The 20,894-nt window shown below is 34.2% G+C and overlaps 1 protein-coding gene across 1 annotated transcript; it reads left to right on the plus strand.

The window, feature by feature from the left end:
* Positions 1–19,407: 19,407 nt before the first annotated feature.
* On the plus strand, positions 19,408–20,226 carry LOC147814859 (protein FAM200A-like). The gene has a single exon (XM_087156517.1). It carries the CDS (start codon positions 19,408–19,410, stop codon positions 20,224–20,226), a length of 819 nt encoding a protein of 272 aa, XP_087012643.1.
* The last annotated feature ends 668 nt before the right edge of the window (positions 20,227–20,894 follow it).

Raw genomic sequence — 20,894 nt, forward strand, 5'->3', positions numbered from 1 at the left:
GAGCAGTCATTAGCATGAGCACTTAAACGTATGTACATTCTTACAAATTTGCAATGAAAATTCCTATCTCACGTGAGCAAATAAAAACTGACTACAAATGGGGCAGAAAAGAAAGATCAAAATCAAACAATTCATACAAACCAACTATTCTATATTTGTGTTAATTATGATAATTAATTTTTGCAGCTTCAATAATAATTTAAATTTATATAATAGTTAAAATGACGCTTCATAGTTAATGCAAGAAAGAGATGCGTTTTATCACCAAAGATCTGCTAGATATTCTTTTTGTTATTTTCTAACCCTTATCTTTAGTTCTCATACATTTTTCGAGTTTATATTTGAGTAAAACACTTACAGTTGTGTTTTCAAGCACTTAAATTTATAATTATGTGGGTAAATTCTATGAAATATTTGTTTCAAATGTAAATTCAACGCAGCATTGAAATGTATATAAATCAAATCGTAATATAAAGATCTTAAAGATAATTAAAAGTACTACAGGATGAATACGTCGCATATTTTTAGGAATTCCTTCATTTAAAAAAAATATCATTTACATACAAAGATAGTTTAAAACATATAAATATCCAATGAGAAGTAATTACGAAGTAATCCAAAGAAACTACGAAAGCGATTTCGAGGGTCTGGTGAGCTCAGAGAGCAGTGGGTGAAATTGGATAATAAATGAGTGGTCAATTTAAACAACCTTGTTAAAAATGTCTTCAAAATATATTAACAATTTATGTGTTTGAAGTTTCTAATATCTGAAATATGTCCTCATTTATACGCCATATTAAGCTTGAAACTTACTTTTATTTCTCACTATATTTAGCATTCTTATATTATCGTAAATAAAACTATAAACATATTCATAAAATCAAATTGCTCTTAGCTTAAATAAAAGTGCGGGCTTAAAACAAATTTGATTTAACCTCTCAAATAAAACCATAAACGCAATTCAAGTAGCGCAGTTAACGCATAAATTATAGTTTAATTCCAGTATCACTGAATTGAAATAGTAGAGTGCATTACAAAAATCAATGAAACATATCCTCCGGGCATAAAATGATTATTTATAGTTATTTCAAGAAAATCCAGATATAAAGCTTAATTTATTTGCTAACACAAATATATCTCTCAATTTATCATTAGTACATGTTTCTAATGGAATTGAATGTAACAATTTCGAGTTTATGTCACTAAAATATGCCGCAATAAAAAGGAACATTCTCTACAAAGCGCGGCATAGATCAGGCTCCCTAGGATTTAGCTTCAAACCGATTAATCGTTTCGCACAACTTCATCGATACATAGCGATCTTCGGTCTTTTATCGTAGCAATAAAATTTTCTCTTTTTCGCTTTAAGCTTTCTTATTGGGAGAGATGAAAACTTAACACCCGGGCATTTTATTACCGCAAGAAGACGATGAAAAAGGGTAAAGATGAAAAAAAAAGAAGGGGGATATTAAAGTGCCCGGGTTTTCTTGAGAGCCAAGTGTCTCCTTGTTCCCTTCATAAATACGCGTGTAAGTTCTTTCTGATTTAACTGCTTTTCATGTGAAACTGTTTTATGTTGCAAAAATGAATAAAGCGAAAGAGTATATGAAAAAGATTAAAGTACCGCTAAGTAACGCAGCACCTCTTTTTCTTGGTTTCTTTTATTGTTATTGCCACCGTTTTCTAACAAACTCTAAAGAGCCGATTTTAATTTATTTTTTTCTCCTCTCTGTTATTTTTGGAAATATTTTATTGATCCCAGTACTTCTAAAAGCAATTTTATCGACACTTTTAAAATTTGAAACCGTGAAAAGGAGACAAAACTGTCGAAAGTCATTTTTTGTTATTTTTAAGTATGCGTGTATTAAATTTTTATTTCAAGGTTTTAGAAACGCAGCCATTACCATTAAGTCTCATATTTTTAGTAATAACACCTTTTATTTTAGACGTTTGGTTTTAAACCACAGCAATACCCTTTTCATTCCAAAAATAAATTTTTACATTTTTTTTTTAAATTTACTATTTTTAGAGTCGCATTCTTAAACCTCCTTGAAAAAATATAATCAAAAGCTTTTGCTTTTTTTTTTTTTTTTTTTGAGTGTTGCTTTTTTTTCTTTTTTTTTTTTTACTCTACTTGTCTAAACTTTTTTACAATCACGAGTTTTTTTATTATTATTATCATTAAAATAACAGTAAGCAAAATAATTGTAAACACTGATAGCATTTTAAAGAAATTAAAATTAAATCAAACGCATTTTCAAAAATACTTAAAATTAGTTTTCTTGAAAAATATAGCCTAAGCAGTAACCTAAGTAAGGTTTATTTTTCAAACAAGGCTCAAAATTAAGAAAACAAAAAAGTTAGCACCTATTAATGATTCGAAAGCCTAGCATTAAATATGCTCATTTATTTTTGATGATAATTTAAGTTTTGAAATAAGACTGAAAAAAAAAAATTTCTGAAAAAAGTATACTTTTTTCCTGGCGGATTCAGGCCCTTAATGTTAAATTCACTATTAAAGAGTTTTTCATTTAATAAAAGCGAGTGAAAAAAATTTTCGTCACTCGCCAGGGAGATAGTTTGTCGTTAGCACAATTCGTTGCGGAGACAATTCGTCGTAGGCATAAATTTGTCGCGATTCACCTCTGTCACCACGACTCACGGTGGCAGGAGTGGTGGGGGTTCAGGGGATAGAGCGTTCGCTTCTCAATTAAGTAAACCGGGTTCGAATTCCAGCGATGGCTGGTCGATAAGAATTCCGCACCCGGCTCGCACCGACCACAGTGTTGACGTAAAATATCCTCAGTGGTAAACAGATCATTGGTCAAAGTCCCCTTGCCGTCTAAGTTTCCGTGGTTCATGTAACGCAGTCTTTCTCAAAGTGGGCGATAACGCCCTCTTGGGGGCGTTTGAAACCTAGAGGGGGGCGTTAAGGGGCAAAAAAAGGGGGGCGTTGATGTGGGTTAGGGGGGCGATGTATAATTCTTAATTTCATTTACTTTATACAGTATTTTAAATTTCACTAAAATTAAAACCCACCTACTACACAATAACGAATAATTAGTTTATATTTCTACCCTGTATGATGTTATAAAAACTTAAAATACTTTACATAGATTTCGTAGGATAGCCCGCACACCGTACGCAATCAAGTTGTAACAAGTTTCTGCGGATAGATAAGGGAACATGATCGATGATAGTTAAAAAATTAGAGCAATTTTACCTTAATTACATTGCACCAGAAATTATTTTAAACATTAGGAAAAAAACTACCATGCAGAGTTTTAAAATATTATACATACGTAAACTAACATAAATTGAAGTTTTCTTTACTTTCTTTCTTGTTTTTAACATAAGTACATTTTACGGCATTTTCCTAGCATTTTATAAGAAATTACTGATGTAAGAATCATAATTTTTATATAAAATGGAAAGACGTATATAATTATTGTTCAAAAAGTTGTGTTAGAATTTTTTTTTTGCAATTATCCCATTAAAGTCCATTACATGTCATCAGAGCAGTCAATAAAATCCGAAACAACTCTTTAAATGACAGATTATTTAATCAGCTTTAAATGACAGATTATTTAATCAGCTTTGTGTTGATAACATATACAAGTAAAAAGTACGTACTTTTACTTATACTTCGTTACTTTTTAAATTTAGTACTTTTACTTGTACTTTCGTTACTTTTTTAGGGAAAAAGTACAAGTATATGTAACGGAAATGTCCAATGAAATCGTTACTTTTTTCTAAAACTCGGTAAGCTTTCTGAAAAAAAAAGATTAAATTAAAAATAAATGCTTATGTTTTTTTTAATTTATAAAATTAATGTGCAATATATATGTATTCACTGCTAACTTCGTGCTTAAATATCTTGACCTTTGAAAATTGTCACTCCTGAAAGGGAAAAGACGGCTCTTTTGAACTGCGAAAGGTTTCGAGATGTGAAATCGCAGTACGATTTATTGTTTGCTGCAGGTCTGGTACCTTGCATCAAATTTAATTGGTCGGAAGAATAAGCTAGGGAGGAGGCTACAAAAAAAATTGGAAAGAATTATACAAGCTGAACACCCTGCTATAACTAATAACGTAACAGAAAAAAAACCAAGGGAATTTAAATTTTCTAAAGCTGAAAACATCATGCCAATCACCAGCGACAGAAGAATTTATGGCATACATGAGCTCAAATGTCGAAACGGAAAGCATATCAATTTTGAATCGATATCCGATCGCAAAAAAATTATATGTGAAATATAACACTGCAGTACCTTCTAGTGCTCCCGTGGAGTATTCAGCGTGGCTAAGCACGTTCTGAGAAATTCTCGCAGCAGACTCAGTGACACCACTTTCGAAATGCAATTATTTTGCAAAATGAATAAAAATATTAATTAGCAAGTCATTTTCATTCATTTTCGAGTTTTATGCATTTATTTAATACATTTCAAATAAAAAATGTTGGATTTTGTTATTACGTTTTTCAATTTTCGTTTGAACTCACTAATAATACATTTTTGTCTTAATGCATTTTTTACTAAATACGTTTTTACCTAGTACATTTTTTACTAAAATTATGTTTATGCCCGACCTTGTCAAACAAAGCCCAGTCAAATCTCTAAAAACTTCAGAACTATTTGTGCTATTGAAAACTATTATAATTACTATTTTAACTCTTGAAAACTCGAAGGTATTAATTTAGCCGCTGATACTAAAATTCGTTTACAAATTTTAATTATTCCGTTAGGCAGAAATTTTCGAAAAATGATTTTCTCGCATGACTTCAGCATTAGCCATTGTTACAAATAAAATTGTAGACTGTTCTGTTTCAACTTATACTGCACATGCAATTATTTTTTACTAGCTCAAAGATCACAAAGCTATATGAAACACCGTGTTTGCTTTGTTTATGTTTGTGCTTTTAAAACGCGTTTCTATAGAGTAAAACAATTTTAAATCAATAATAATTTGAATAAATAAAAATAATAAACTAAAAATTAAAATCAATAGTTAAAATTTCTTTTTCGTGCAAATCCAAAAAAAATTGATATTAAAATTATATTTGATTTTAAAATTATACTATACGAATATATTATAAAATTATATTATAATATTCGTCCGAATTTCAAAATAAATTAATGTCCACAGCCTTCAAAATTAAAAATAATTAAATAAATAACAACAATTTTGCAAAAACATTAAAGAGCATAAGAATAATATTCAATAAAATTATAGGTTACTTTGAATCTTCGATTTCCTAGAAATGCACTTTTAAATCGTTACTTTTTTTGTTTAGTACTTGTACTTTTGCTTGTACTCTTTACTCGTTACTTTTTAAAATAAGAACTTTTTACTCATTACTTTTTTTAAAAATACTTGTACTTTTACTCGTTACTTTTTAAAAGTAACGTTGCCATATATGCTCATAAACCAATAAAATTGGGTCTGCTGTTCAACGACGCTTATAAAATAAACCTTATGTTTCACACAGCTATCGCTATTGTATTTCTGCCAGCTTGAAGGGAAAAAAATTCTCAGTAGATTTTAATAAAAAACTCCTCATGGGGAATATGAAATGGATTGGCTCTGAATCCCCTTTTGTACACGAAAAAGGAGGAAGTGTTAAGGCGTGCGGCATTCTGATAGTCCACAAAGTGTTATGACATTCTGTTTGGCCATGTCACAAGAAATGAAATCTTAAAGAATAACAAACAGTTGTGAAAAAAATATACCTCAGAGGATTTTATTTACTTATATTATAAAACAATACATTCAAATTTACAATACAATATAATACCATCAATACTATACAATATTTACATTACATATGCGTTTGCTTTGTTTGTTTGTTTGTTTTTTGCTGATAAATCCAATGGTGTTTCTGGATTAAATGGATACTGTCTCTCCCTACAGTGTTTCACAACTACTCGTAAATCCAATCCTTCAAAGATTCCGAAAAATTGCTTAAAAAGTATCAGATGTATCCCATTCTTGATCCTCCTTTGGTGCAATGAGTGAAAAATCCACGTCAAAACACACGCCTGGGGGCTCTTGAGATTCAACCAACACTTGAGGCATATCAAAGACTATTGATTCAACCAACACTTGAGGCATATTCAACACTTCTGATTCAACCAACACTTGAGGCATATCAAAGACTATTGATTCAACCAACACTTGAGGCATATTCAACACTTCTGATTCAACCAACACTTGAGGCATATCCAACACTTCTGTTTCATCACAAGGCACTTGGACTTCATTCAACACTTGAAGTTCCTCATCCCCTTGAGGTTCGTCACATGAAGGTTCGCCATTCCCTTGAGTTATATCCAACACTTGGGTTTCATAATTCACTTGGGTACTGGGCACTTGTAAAACTTTAAACTCTTCAGGAAGCATTTGCTCAAGAGACTTCGCTGTGGATACCAGCGTGATAGGCTTGTACGATACAATTCTGTAACACCCGTGGTAGAGGTGGTGGATGCTCGACTCAAGCATTACGTAGCCTCGCAAAGACTTCAACAGGCTGAGCAAACAGCAAGCAATCAATGCGAGGCTACGCAACATTTGAGCTTAGCATTCACCGCCTCTCCCACAGACGCTACAGCGTTGCAGCGTACAAGCCGAGCTTCTTCTCCGGGCGCTACTGTCACCGTAACTTACAGTTACAGACCAGGCATCAACCGCAATCGATGCGAGACTACGTAACGTTTAGCTGAGCATACTCCCCCCCTGCGGATGCTACAGCATTGCAACGTAAAAGCCAAGCTTCAGCTATAGAAGCAACAGTCAGCGTAGCCTCGTATCGACTACAGTCGAAGCTCGGCCTGTAACTGTAAGTCTTGTCTTGTGGAGCCCGGAGTTGATGATCGGCTTTTACGTTACAATTCTGTAACATCCGTGGTAGAGGTGGTGGATGCTCGACTCAAGCATTACGTAGCCTCGCAAAGACTTCAACAGGCTGAGCAAACAGCAAGCAATCAATGCGAGGCCACACAACATTTGAGCTTAGCATTCACCGCCTCCCCCACAGACGCTACAGCGTTGCAGCGTACAAGCCGAGCTTCTTCTCCGGGCGCTACAGTCACCGTAATTACAGTTACAAACCAGGCATCAACCGCAATCGATGCGAGACTTAGCATACACCCCACCCCCTCGCATGCTACCGCATTGCAACGTAAAAGCCAAGCTTCACCCCTGGAAGCAACAGCCTGTGAAGCCTTGTACCGACTGTGGTTGAAGTTCAGCCTATAACTGTAAGTGAAGGGGCTGTGAAGCCCGGAGTTGATGATCGGCTTGTACGTTACAATTCTGTAACATCCGTGGTAGAGGTGGTGGATGCTCGACTCAAGCATTACGTAGCCTCGCAAAGACTTCAACAGGCTGAGCAAACAGCAAGCAATCAATGCGAGGCCACACAACATTTGAGCTTAGCATTCACCGCCTCCCCCACAGACGCTACAGCGTTGCAGCGTACAAGCCGAGCTTCTTCTCCGGGCGCTACAGTCACCGTAATTACAGTTACAAACCAGGCATCAACCGCAATCGATGCGAGACTACGTAACGTTTAGCTTAGCATACACCCCACCCCCACGGATGCTACCGCATCGCAACGTAAAAGCCAAGCTTCACCACTGGATGCTACAGCCTGTGAAGCCTCGTACCGACTGTGGTTGAAGCTCAGCCTATAACTGTAAGTGAAGGGGCTGTGGAGCCCGGAGTTGATGATCGGCTTGTACGTTGCAATTCTGTAACACCCGTGGTAGAGGTGGTGGATGCTCGACTCAAGCATTACGTAGCCTCGCAAAGACTTCAACAGGCTGAGCAAACAGCAAGCAATCAATGCGAGGCTACGCAACATTTGAGCTTAGCATTCACCGCCTCCCCCACAGACGCTACAGCGTTGCAGCGTACAAGCCGAGCTTCTTCTTCGGGCGCTACAGTCACCGTAACTTACAGTTACAAACCAGGCATCAACCGCAATCGATGCGAGACTACGTAACGTTTAGCTTAGCATACACCCCACCCCCTCGCATGCTACCGCATTGCAACGTAAAAGCCAAGCTTCACCCCTGGATGCTACAGCCTGTGAAGCCTCGTACCGACTGTGGTTGAAGCTCAGCCTATAACTGTAAGTGAAGGGGCTGTGGAGCCCGGAGTTGATGATCTGCTTGTACGTTACAATTCTGTAACACCCGTGGTAGAGGTGGTGGATGCTCGACTCAAGCATTACGTAGCCTTGCAAAGACTTCAACAGGCTGAGCAAACAGCAAGCAATCAATGCGAGGCTACGCAACGTTTGAGCTTAGCATTCACCCCCTCCCCCACAGACGCTACAGCGTTGCAGCGTACAAGCCGAGCTTCTTCTCCGGGAGCTACAGTCACCGTAACTTACAGTTACAGACCAGGCATCAACCGCAATCGATGCGAGACTACGTAACGTTTAGCTGAGCATACTCCCCTCCACGGATGCTACAGCATTGCAACGTAAAAGCCAAGCTTCAGCTATAGAAGCAACAATCAGCGTAGCCTCGTATCGACTACAGTCGAAGCTCGGCCTGCAACTGTAAGTGAGGGGGGTTGTGGACCCCGGAGTTGATGATCGGCCTTTACGTTACAATTCTGTAACACTCGTGGCAGAGGTGGTGGATGCTTGACTCAAGCATTACGTAGCCTCGCAAAAACTTCAACAGGCTGAGCAAACAGCAAGCAATCAATGCGAGGCTACGCAACATTTGAGCTTAGCATTCACCGCCTCCCCCACAGACGCTACAGCGTTGCAGCGTACAAGCCGAGCTTCTTCTCCGGGCGCTACAGTCACCGTAATTACAGTTACAAACCAGGCTACAACCGCAATCGATGCGAGACTACGTAACGTTTAGCTTAGCATACACCCCACCCCCACGGATGCTACCGCATTGCAACGTAAAAGCCAAGCTTCACCCCTGGATGCTACAGCCTGTGAAGCCTCGTACCGACTGTGGTTGAAGCTCAGCCTATAACTGTAAGTGAAGGGGCTGTGGAGCCCGGAGTTGATGATCGGCTTGTACGTTACAATTCTGTAACACCCGTGGTAGAGGTGGTGGATGCTCGACTCAAGCATTACGTAGCCTTGCAAAGACTTCAACAGGCTGAGCAAACAGCAAGCAATCAATGCGAGGCTACGCAACGTTTGAGCTTAGCATTCACCCCCTCCCCTACAGACGCTACAACGTTGCAGCGTACAAGCCGAGCTTCTTCTCCGGGAGCTACAGTCACCGTAACTTACAGTTACAGACCAGGCATCAACCGCAATCGATGCGAGACTACGTAACGTTTAGATTAGCATACACCCCCCCTCGCATGCTACAGCATTGCAACGTAAAAGCCAAGCTTCAGCTATGGAAGCAACAGCCAACGTAGCCTCGTACCGACTACAGTTGAAGCTCGGCCTGCAACCTGTAAGTGAAGGGGGCTGTGGAGCCCGGAGTTGATGATCGACTTGTACGTTACAATTCTGTAACACCCGTGGTAGAGGTGGTGGATGCTCGACTCAAGCATTACGTAGCTTCGCAAAGACTTCAACAGGCTGAGCAAACAGTAAGCAATCAATGCGAGGCTACGCAACGTTTGAGCAGAGATTTCACCACCTCCTCCACAGACGCAACAGCATTGCAACGTACAAGCCGAACATCTACTCCGGGTGCTACAGTCACCGTAACTTACAGTTACAGACCGAGCTTCAACCGCAATCAACGCGAGGCTACGTAAAGTTTGAGCTGAGGATCCACCACCTCTACCTCAACCCTCCACCTCATCCTCCCTTGACGGAAACTTTCCCTTCGATTTGAAAACGCCTACTTCGATGGATTCCCCATTGAACAGTTGACTTGCTACTTGTGACTGCGACATTATCCTCGTCCTGGCTCCTTTTCTTTAACCCATTTTGTCATGGAAACGAAATTGGTTTCATCTATGGAGCTAAAATTCCAAAAATAAATTAAAGAATGTGTTTAGTTCATCGTTACATAAAGCTCGGTTGCTATTTTTTTTTCTTATTATTTTAAAAATCTAAAATGTTTCATTCGTGTGGTTTTTTCCTACCAGCTGCTGTCTGCAGCTTGTTTTGAAAGGCGATATTTTCAAACAAATAATTTTGCTTCCAATAAAATAAATAATATAATTTCTGAGTTCAAATCTGCTTCTTTTCATAACATATTAGTAATATTGAGTTATTCTGATATGTTTGAATCGTACAATTGTTTCAGATACTTATAGAGAGATTGTTTAAAAAGGCAATATGGTTGCTATATTTAGAAAAAAACTCAATCTTTTTTCAGTTCAAATTTGGCTTAATACTATGAGGGGCTCCTTCTCTGAAAGAATGGTCCCAATTGTTAAGTAATCAAATGGAGGATAATTTTAAAAGTCAAATTGTTGGATAGAATATTATTTAATATTCTGAATAACATTATTGAATTTGATATTATGTATTATTGAATATAATATTATGTATTATTACATATAATATAATGTAGTATTGAATGCAATATTATGTATTATTGATTATAATAATATTTTATGTAATATTATGTATTATTGAATATAATATTTTATGTAATATTATGTATTATTAAATATAATATTTTATGTAATGTTATTAAATATTTCATTAGTTCTTGTATTAGCAGTAATTAAATTATTGCGCATCATGCTGGATGTTCATACCAAAAAAATTTTCATAGCTTATTTATCAAGCATATAATAATTCGTTAATGTGTCTACTTCTCTATTTGGTTAAAGCTTAAACAGAAAATAAGCATAAGATGCTCGTATATAGCTTATCATGTTTATGCTATACAGACTAGCTTTTTAGCAGTTCATGCAGGTTAGCATTGTGAAGCATATAATCTTGCAGACATAAGATTGTAGTCATAACAATACATAGAAGAAACTAGCTCATTCCTGTTGTTACTATTGCTATTTCTAGCACGACACTTTTGACTTGGAAATCCTTAAATTTTATTATTATTAATAGTTACCCAATTTATGATCTGTTATGTTATCTGATTTTAAATGTTTATTCTATTATTTTCAACTCTGTTTACTATGCAATTTAAACTTCATTACCTGGTCACTTGATTACCCGATGTCTGCCATAAACTGTACTTCGTGTAACTATTTGTGACATGTCATTTAAATCGACTATGATATTGATATGTGATCTTGATTCAATATAAAACGATGGAGTGTTTGGGAAATTTTAATCATGCCCACTATACAACAGAGTTGTTGGGGAAATATGAAAATGATCCCATTATAAAACACTCTTTTTATGCTGGAACATTAGTTTGTGACACCTACTTTTTTGCTAAAGAGTTTGTTGTAAGATAATTAATTAGATTTGAAATTTTGAGCCTACTTCATTTGTGAAAACCTTATTTTTGCTTTTTTTTATTTTAATCAAGCGACTCAGGGGATAGAGCACAGGTGATAGGATGGATCATTTAGCCTGGATACCGGACATAGATTCCCTCCGTCAAAAAATTTGGTGGGTTCATTTGACTACTTTTTAATCATTTTTAAGAGGTACTTATTAAGTACTTATTTCCAATTCTGTTTTCATGGTACGAATAAAACTAGTCAATTTATATCAGTAACTGCAAATACTGTATTGTAAAAATTTGCATTTCTTATTTAATTTTATTTCTTTTTAAATCAATGTTGTTTGGTCAAAGCCATGCAAAAATGCAGGATACATTTAATGTGTAGCGTATCTACCACTACAAAATTACAACTACAATTCACTAGTATATAAGACATGTTAACTCGACTCTATGTCGGGGTACCTTTTCATAGATGACGGTTGACATGGTCTGTAACTACTCTCCCCACATTGGTGTCCTTCGGACGCGATGTGAACACGCCTACCTTGGCAAAAACGCCCACTTTGATCTGGATACGCCTACATCGGCAGTAACGCCTACTTCGTTGGATGGTCCACATTGAACAGTTGACTTGCTACTTGTGGCCCACAAATGAAATACTGAGCGATAGAACTGCACGTTTTTCAGAAATGTTATGTATAATGATATCGACCCTACTAGCCCGTAACTAGGAATTGGGTATATAAAAATCAATGACTGGTTAGTTCAATTGCCTTATATATAAGTTTTTTTTAATATGAAATATTATAACTTTCGGCCCGTGATCGAACTAATTTATAAGTGAACTAATTATAGGACATACTGGCTATAATTAAGCAAAATGAGAACTTTTTTCAGCTAAAAGCACTTAATTGATTATGAAGAGTCTTAATTTGCACTGCGAAATAAATTAAACAAAAAATCTTTCAAGTAAGGAATATAGTGCAATTTAAAAATGTGTTCTAATACCGGGACACCAAGGCCGTAGAGGTTAAGTTTTCTTTATTCTATTAAATGACTTTTATTAATAAGCTGTAAAGAAAAGACGCTTAATTTACAAAAAAGGAAAACGAAAATAAATAAAAATATCATTAAAATAATACTACTTACAATTTTCATGCGAACTTCAATGTTGCCTTCAGTCAAGAATTTTTTTGAGAAGAAATGACAAAGCATTTAATCAATCGAAGTAACAATTGCTTATGGCATATTGTTAAAGTAAAAGTTTACATTGTTAAAGCATACGAAAAATGTTACAGCTTGTTTCGATATTTTATGTAAGAATAAATTTTGTCGTGTTAGCAACAAAGTGTATAATTGTTTTTTTACATTGTTTATTTAATAGTTAATTTAATATTGAAATGGTTTGGGTTAGTCGATTAAAGACAAGATAAAAAAAAGAAAAGGTATGGAAACGGTCAAATACCGCGAGAATACATCGACACAAAAATCGAAAAATACACTCGTAATATCATATCAAATGACGAATTCAATTACAGAGCTTGTCATTTAAATCTCCTCCCTCCCCGGGGGGTGGTTGAGTGCAGTCCACTTCAATATCTTAAAAATAAGCCCCTGTTTTTTTGTCTTTTTTTTTATCGTAGATTAAAATTTTCCGAAAAAGGACGAACCCCGATTTGACTTGCAAAATTTTCTTAGATATCATTATTGTTTTATTTTGCATTATGAGAGGTGTTAAAGACCCACCCATTTTTGTGTTTATTACTGTCAATGTTCAACTCTGCAGTCTTCTGATTTTGAATCCAGCCACGAAGACAAGTGAACTTCTAGATCAAGCATTGGGACTAACTTGCCTTTCTTATTACCAATTTCCTCTGGTTTTTGACAACTTTTTTTAAAAAACTCGTCTTTGCATAGCATGCAGAGGAAAGCCACGAGAAAGTCCACTGTTAGACCGATGGCAAAAGCATTCTAACCCCAAGTCTCTGTACGACCACTGAGAATATTTAAAGTTCATTCAAACTGAATTTAAAAAAATACAAAAGCAATAAATTCGGAGATGAGAACGAGACACTAACTGAAGAAATTTTTGCAAGTAAATACATTCCACCAATCAGGTTTACAATCGCATCTCTACTTTTGCTTAGGCGAATTTTTCGCATATTGTGTACACGATCCCTTTTGACAGCTTTGTGGTCGGTGCCAGCAGGGAGCGAAACCAGCTAAGGATACTTTTCTGCTCGGTTTTCGGTGCAAACCGGATGCATTATACAGAAGCATCACCAAAAGATCAAAATTTTTGACGAGTTCCGGGTACCCGAACTTATTTATATTTCATGTAGCTATAAATTACTAAACTTATTTAGTTTTATAAAAAAAAAGCTATTAAACTATAAATACCTTTGAAACGACTAAGACGTTCATTCTAGTAGCTGTCGATTACATCAGAACCAATATAATATGACATCCTAACCAAACGTGAAGAACTTAAAGTTGCAATTCAATAGTTTAAAATTTTTTTAAAAGTCTATAGTTCGTGATTCGAATTAATTTTCAATAAACTATAGATTCCATATCCACATCACCTTACCTGCACGAGTTTCAGTTACTGCAGCTGATTGTGTGGAGAGGATATTTCCAAACAGATAAATTTGCTTCCAATAAAAAAATATATTTAAAAAGAACTCGCTTTTTTGGAAATGCCGATTTGGCTTTGATTTACTTAATTATTAATATTTGTTTTTCTTGTGTTCTTACATACGTAAAAGTTAGTATTTAGTTAGAGTATAGCTAGAAAAAGTACATTTTTCAAATTTTTATTTAGATTTAAGTTTCGAAATTTGTATATTGGTAATAAGGTAATCAGTGTCTTTAAAGCTTAGATTTTATTCTAATTTTTAAAGTTTTATTACTTCTCAAACACCTGTTGTTGCACCAAACAAGTTGAGCTAAATTGTCTCAAAATACAGCTGATAATAACTCTGAAATATAGGTGGTAAAGAGAAAATGCAGCGCTCTCTAGTAAAGAAAACACCAACTTTTCTGGTATAAAATTGCATTGAGGAGAAAGGATATTTCATGAAGAACTTACTGTTTTCTTTCACAAATAAATCTTTATTTATTAATAATATAAGGTGTTCCTTCCCGAAAAAGTCGTCCCAGTCTTTAAGTAATGAAATGGACAAAAAGTTTAGAAGTCGAAATGTTAGATTGAATATAATCTAATATTACATTAAATCTAATATTATTCGCAATCAAGTTATTTGTAGCACGTAAGGACCTCTTACTAGCACAATATGCCGCTCCTATTTAAAATGTCTTCATAGCCTATTAAATTAAGAAGTATTAACACGACGCAATTATTCATTAAAGTACCTATCCACTCATGTTTGGAAAATCGTGTCCAACAAATTAGCAATTCATACTGACGCATAGAGCGTTATGCTATATCCGCCTAAACTGCTTACAAAACATATTACGGTGGCAAGCATTAAAAAGCATACAATAGCACGTTAATGTGTCTCCATGCCTTGGAAGAAGCGTTAACAGCAAATTAGCATAAGATACTTGTATGTACCCGGATGCTACTTGACGGGGATTGGACGGAGTTAAGTTTTGATAAGATACTTGTATATAACTTATCGTGCTATTGCTATGGTAACTCGATATGCAGAATTTGATGCTAGCTAGCAATGTGCAGTATATAATAGCTTGTATACCTTGCTGACATAGCAAGGTATAGCAAGAAACGAGCGTGTTATGGTTGCTGATACTAGCATGAATTTTGACTTGGGAATCCTAAAATTTTATTCTTAATTATCCAATTTATGATCTGTTTTCTTATCTGATATCAAATTTTTTTCTATTATTTTAAACTCTGTTTACCATGTAATTAGTATTTCATTACCTCAGATCCGATGTCTGCCATATGACGAAGACAACTGTACTTAGTGGAACTATTTGCAATTGTTACTATGATATGTGATTTTAGCCCACTATAAGACAACGGAGTGTTTGGAAAATTTTGATGAAGCCCATTATAAGACAGTGTTGTTGAGACAACATAAATGAGGTCGATGATCGTATTATAAAACACTCGTTCTGTTGGAGCATTGATTTGTGATATCTATTATTTTGTTTTTGACTTCGTTGTAAAATAATTAATTGGATGTGCACTTTTGGGCCAGTTGCCATGGCAAAAAGTTATGCATTTTTTGGATTTTAGATTAACACCACGGTGGTGGCCTAGCTGGGTCGTTTGACTGGGGAGCCGGACTTGGAAGGTTCAAGAAATTCGGTGAGTTCACTAGATGGAAATGATTAAATGCGTATGTCTTTACTTTTATACTTCCCGAGTAAGTATAAAAGTTAAACTATATATGTAACTGCAAATGTTGTATTGCAAAAATTTAAATTTCTTAATTTTTTTTAGGAAATCCACATTGTTTGGATAAGGCCATGTATAAATTCAAGATACGTTTAATGCAAAGCTGAGCGATACAATTGCCAGTTTTTCAGAAATGTTATATATACTGATATTGACATTTACGTTCCATAACTATGAATTGGGCACGAAGGAAATCAAAGACGGGTTAGATACACTGATCCATACAAGTTTCTTTAATATTAAATGTTATAACATTCGGATAATGATCGTTTGATCTAATTGTTGGACACACAAGCTATAATTAAACAAAATGACAGCTTTTTTTCTCTTCAATTAAAAGTACTGAATTAGTCATTAAGAGACTTAATTTGTACTACATAACAATTTTTAGATGCAAGAAACTACATATAATAATATTTTGAAAATAACAAGTAGGTAAAAGCCCTTTTACTTATTTTGTATGTTGCCATCAATTGAGCGGGTCTCTATTTTTGAACAACGTTATTAATAGAACGCTAGATTTCGCAGTTAAAAAAATATATATATAAAATTAAGGAATATACTCGTAGAAGTACAAAGTATATACAAAGTCCTAATACCTTGACCTCAAGATCGAAAGAGTGAAGTTGTTTATATTACATTCAAATATTTTTAATAGTATGCTGTGAAGAAAAATCATGTAATTACAAGAACAAAAAACTAACATAATTAAAACTATCAGTAAAAGGAAATCACTTACAATTTTCTTGCGAACTTCATTGTCGATTACTATCAAGAAATCCGATGACTAAATGAAAGAGCCGTTAAGATTTAAAAACAAATATTGTCTATATCATTATTAAAATACATGGTTACATTGTTAAAGCATACGAATACTGATACAACTTATTTTGACATTTTAAACAAAAACGAATTCTGGTTGAAAAAAAGAAGCAACAATGCTTGTTCGTGTTCTTTCACTGTTTAAATAATAGTTAATTTAGCAATAAAATGTGTTGAGGTAGTTGAGTATAGACAAGGTACAAAAAAAAATATGGAAACGATAAAATACCACAAGAAATACACATCGACTCAAAAATTTAAAAATACACTCGTTAAAATCATTTAAAATGAGGAATTCAAATGCACAGAACGTCCTCCCAATCTCTACCCCGGAGGTAGTGTGGGGTCAACTTCAGAATCTTAAAATTATACCCCTGTTTTTTATTGCAGATTTGAATTTGCTAAAAAAAAACAGAGGTGACTTGAAAAATAAGTAAAAGAATACAAAATATTTAATTCTACGAGTATAATAGCAGAACTTTCTTTGAAAGAAACGAGCAAGGCAGCAGAAATTTTCAAAAGAAAGAATAATTGAAGCAATAAAGAAAAAAGAAAAACAATGGAAACAAAAATATGGCCACCGAAGACGACATCTTCAGGGGGTACCAGCTCCGGAAGCCATAGAACAAAACCTTTTCTGTTTAATTTTTTTAACTCTAAACAATTGAGAAAAACAGGGCGAAATTAAAGTCTTAACTGAGCAGCCCCAGTTAAGCATTATATTAATCTGTTTCGCAATACTTAACCTTCCCTATCATTTTTTTCTTCTACTGCGCATTTTAATAGAGGGCGTTCTTTTCTTTTATTTCAAATGTGTCTTTTACATTGAGTGTGTTTCAGAAAATTGCTGTTTGACCAATTTAATGTGAGTTTTCGGTTTTTCATTTTTGTATTATATTTTCAAGATTATGTACGAAATTTCTCTTCTGATTAGATTTTATGTATTGCTTGTATTTTTCCAGGACTTTTGCAAAGCCTTCGGGGTGTTATTTCCATATATGGTAGTACTTTACTTTCGTTACTTGTACCGCCGGTACAACTAAAAAGTACGTACTTTTACTTGTACTTCGTTACTTTTTAAATTTAGTACTTTTACTTGTACTTTCGGTACTCTTTTAGGGAAAAAGTACAAGTATTTGTAACGGAAATGTCGAATGAAATCGTTACTTTTTTCTAAAACTCGGTAAGCTTTCTAAAAATAAGGAAAAAATAAAAAATAAACATTTTTTTAAAAAATGCTTATGTTTTTTTAATTTTTAAAATTAATGCGCAATATATATGCATTCACAGCTAACTTCGTGACCTTGACCTTTTAAAATTGTCATTCCTGAAAGGGAAAAGACGGCTCTTTTGAACTGCGAAAGGTTTCGCGATGTGAAATCGCAGGACGATTTATTGCTTGCTGCAGGTCTGGTACTTTGCATCAAATTTAATTGGTTTGAGGAAAAAGCTAGGGAGGAGGCTACAAAAAAAATTGGAAAGAATTGTCCAAACTGAACACCCTGCTATAACTAATAAAGTAACAGAAAAAAAACCCAGGGAATCTTAATTTTCTAAAGCTGAAAACATCATGCCAATCACTAACGACATAAGAATTTATGGCATACATGAGCTCAAATGTCGAAACGGAAAGCATATGAATTTTGAATCGATATCCAATCGTAAAAGAATTATACGTGAAATATAACACTGCAGTACCTTCTAGTGCTCCCGTGGAGCGCTTATTCAGCGTGGCTAAGCACGTTCTGAGAAATTCTCGCATCAGACTCAGTGACACCACTTTCGAAATGCAATTATTTTGTAAAATGAATAAAAATATTAATTAGCAAGTTATTTTCAGTCATTTTCGAGTTTTATGCATTTATTCCATACATTTTAAATAAAAAATGTTGGATTTTGTTATTACGTTTTTCAATTTTCTTTTTGAACTCACTAATAATACATTTTTGTCTTAATACATTTTTACCTAGTACATTTTTTACTACAATTATGCTTATGCCCGACCTTGTCAAACAAAGCCCAGTCAAATCTCTAAGAACTTCAGAACTATTTGTGCTATTGATAACTATTATAATTACTATTTTAACTCTTGAAAACTCGAAGGTATTAATTTAGCCGCTGATACTAAAATTCGTTAACAAATTTTAATTATTCCGTTAGGCAGAAATGTTCGGAAAATGATTTTCTCGCATGACTTCAGCATTAGCCATTGTTACAAATAAAATTGTAGACTATTCTGTTTCAACTTATACTGCACATGCAATTATTTTTTACTAGCTCAAGATCACAAAGCTATATGAAACACCGTGTTTGCTTTGTTTATGTTTGTGCTTTTAAAACGCGTTTCTATAGAGTAAAACAATTTCAAATCAATGGTAATTTAAATAAATAAAAATAATAAACTAAAAATTAAAATCAATAGATAGAATTTCTTTTTCGTGCAAATCCATAAAAAGTTTGATATTAAAATTATATTTGATTTTAAAATTATATTATACGATTATATTATAAAATTATATTATAATATTCTTCCGAATTTAAAAATAAATTAATGTCCATAGCTTTCAAAATTAAAAATAATTAAATAAATAACAACAATTTTGCAAAAACATTAAAGAACGTAAGAATATTATTCAGTAAAATTTTAGGTTACTTTGAATTTTCGATTTCCTAGAAATGTACTTTTAAATCCTTACTTTTTTTGTTTAGTACTTGTACTTTTACTTGTACTTTTTACTCGTTCCTTTTTAAAATAAGAACTTTTTACTCATTACTTTTTTTAAAATTACTTGTACTTTTACTCGTTACTTTTTAAAAGTAACGTTGCCATGTATGGTTGATAATGATGAAGATTTCAACAGATTGATCTTTCACACAGAAGTGCGTTGGCTATCAAAAGGAAATTGTCTGACTCGTTTTTACAATCTGTTTGACTCTGTCATAGAGTTCTTGGAAAACAAAGACACAGAATTGCGCGTAAACCTCATCACAGCAAAGAATGATATCACATACCTGACAGACCTTTATACATTGCTTAATGATATGAATCTCCAACTTCAAGGCGATGACTTGAACTTAATAAAAACAAAAAATGCCGTCGCTGCTTTCGTAGCCAAGCTGCTCTTACACAAAAAGAATATCGGCAGACGTGAGTTCCATAATTTTCCCAATTTATCAGTATCCTGCAACAACGACGACTTGCTCGTCCACTGTCAACATTTGGAAAATCTTCACAGTGATTTCATTGAAAGATTCCAGGACATTTTGAAATTGGAAATACCAGACTGGGTGTTAGATCCTTTTTCAAATGTCAACATAGCAATATCACCCCATTTGGAAGAAGAACTTATAGAACTGACAACGAAGGAGGAAATAAAAATCAAATACAAAAATGGCTACCAACAATTTTGGCTACACAAGTCAATTCCACAGTTGTACCCTGTATTGTGGTCTATCGTTGAACGATTTTTGATAGCATTCCCATCGTCATATTTTTGTGAACGTGGATTTAGCGCTGTGACAACGCTGCTTACTGAAAAGAGAAATCATTTGCAAGTTACCAAACGCGGCGACTTACGACTGTTTTTGAGTAAAATAGAACCTGATATCAACAAACTTACTAAATATCATCAAATTCATCCATCTCATTAGATCAGTATAAAAACGAAAACTGATTACATAGTTATATTGTTTCTTTTAATTTGATTAAAAAATATTATTAATATTATAAAGTTGGGTTTTATTTGCTCTCACTGGTAAAAATTTCTAGTTTAGAATGTAAGTTCAGACCGACTAATCATCAGAACCGATCAGAATCAACAGAAAACATCAGAACCGACTGATAGTATAACTAAATTAATTAAAGTAATACTGTGGTTTTTAAGTTTTAGGGGTCTATAAAAAATGGGGGGGGTGAAAAATAATTGATTTTCAAAGGGGGCGGTAAAAGAAATAAGTTTGATAATCACTGATGTAACGCAATGTAACGCAAATGTGGGTTAGATCCATGAAATATATATATATATACATATATATATATATATATATAGCACAATAAAAACAAAAACAAACAAAAACGGAAACAAAAAGAAAACGGAAGTAAGGTAATAGTAGATAATATCAAGCGCTAAAGCTGCTTTAAATATGATCACTATAACATAGCACAAAAAAACAAAGAGAAAAACGAAAAAAATTAATAAGTTTTATTAACTGCGCATAAGCTGCAAGTATATAGAACTCATAATATAAGCTAAAAATTACATTTACAATTAAATCTTTACATTTTATTTTCAGTTTTTTGCTTGATATATTTCTTTGTT

The sequence above is a fragment of the Parasteatoda tepidariorum genome, chromosome 2 (assembly GCF_982258835.1).
Source record: "Parasteatoda tepidariorum strain Cologne lab strain chromosome 2, Ptep-v5.0, whole genome shotgun sequence".
Classification (NCBI taxonomy): Eukaryota; Metazoa; Arthropoda; class Arachnida; order Araneae; family Theridiidae; genus Parasteatoda; species Parasteatoda tepidariorum.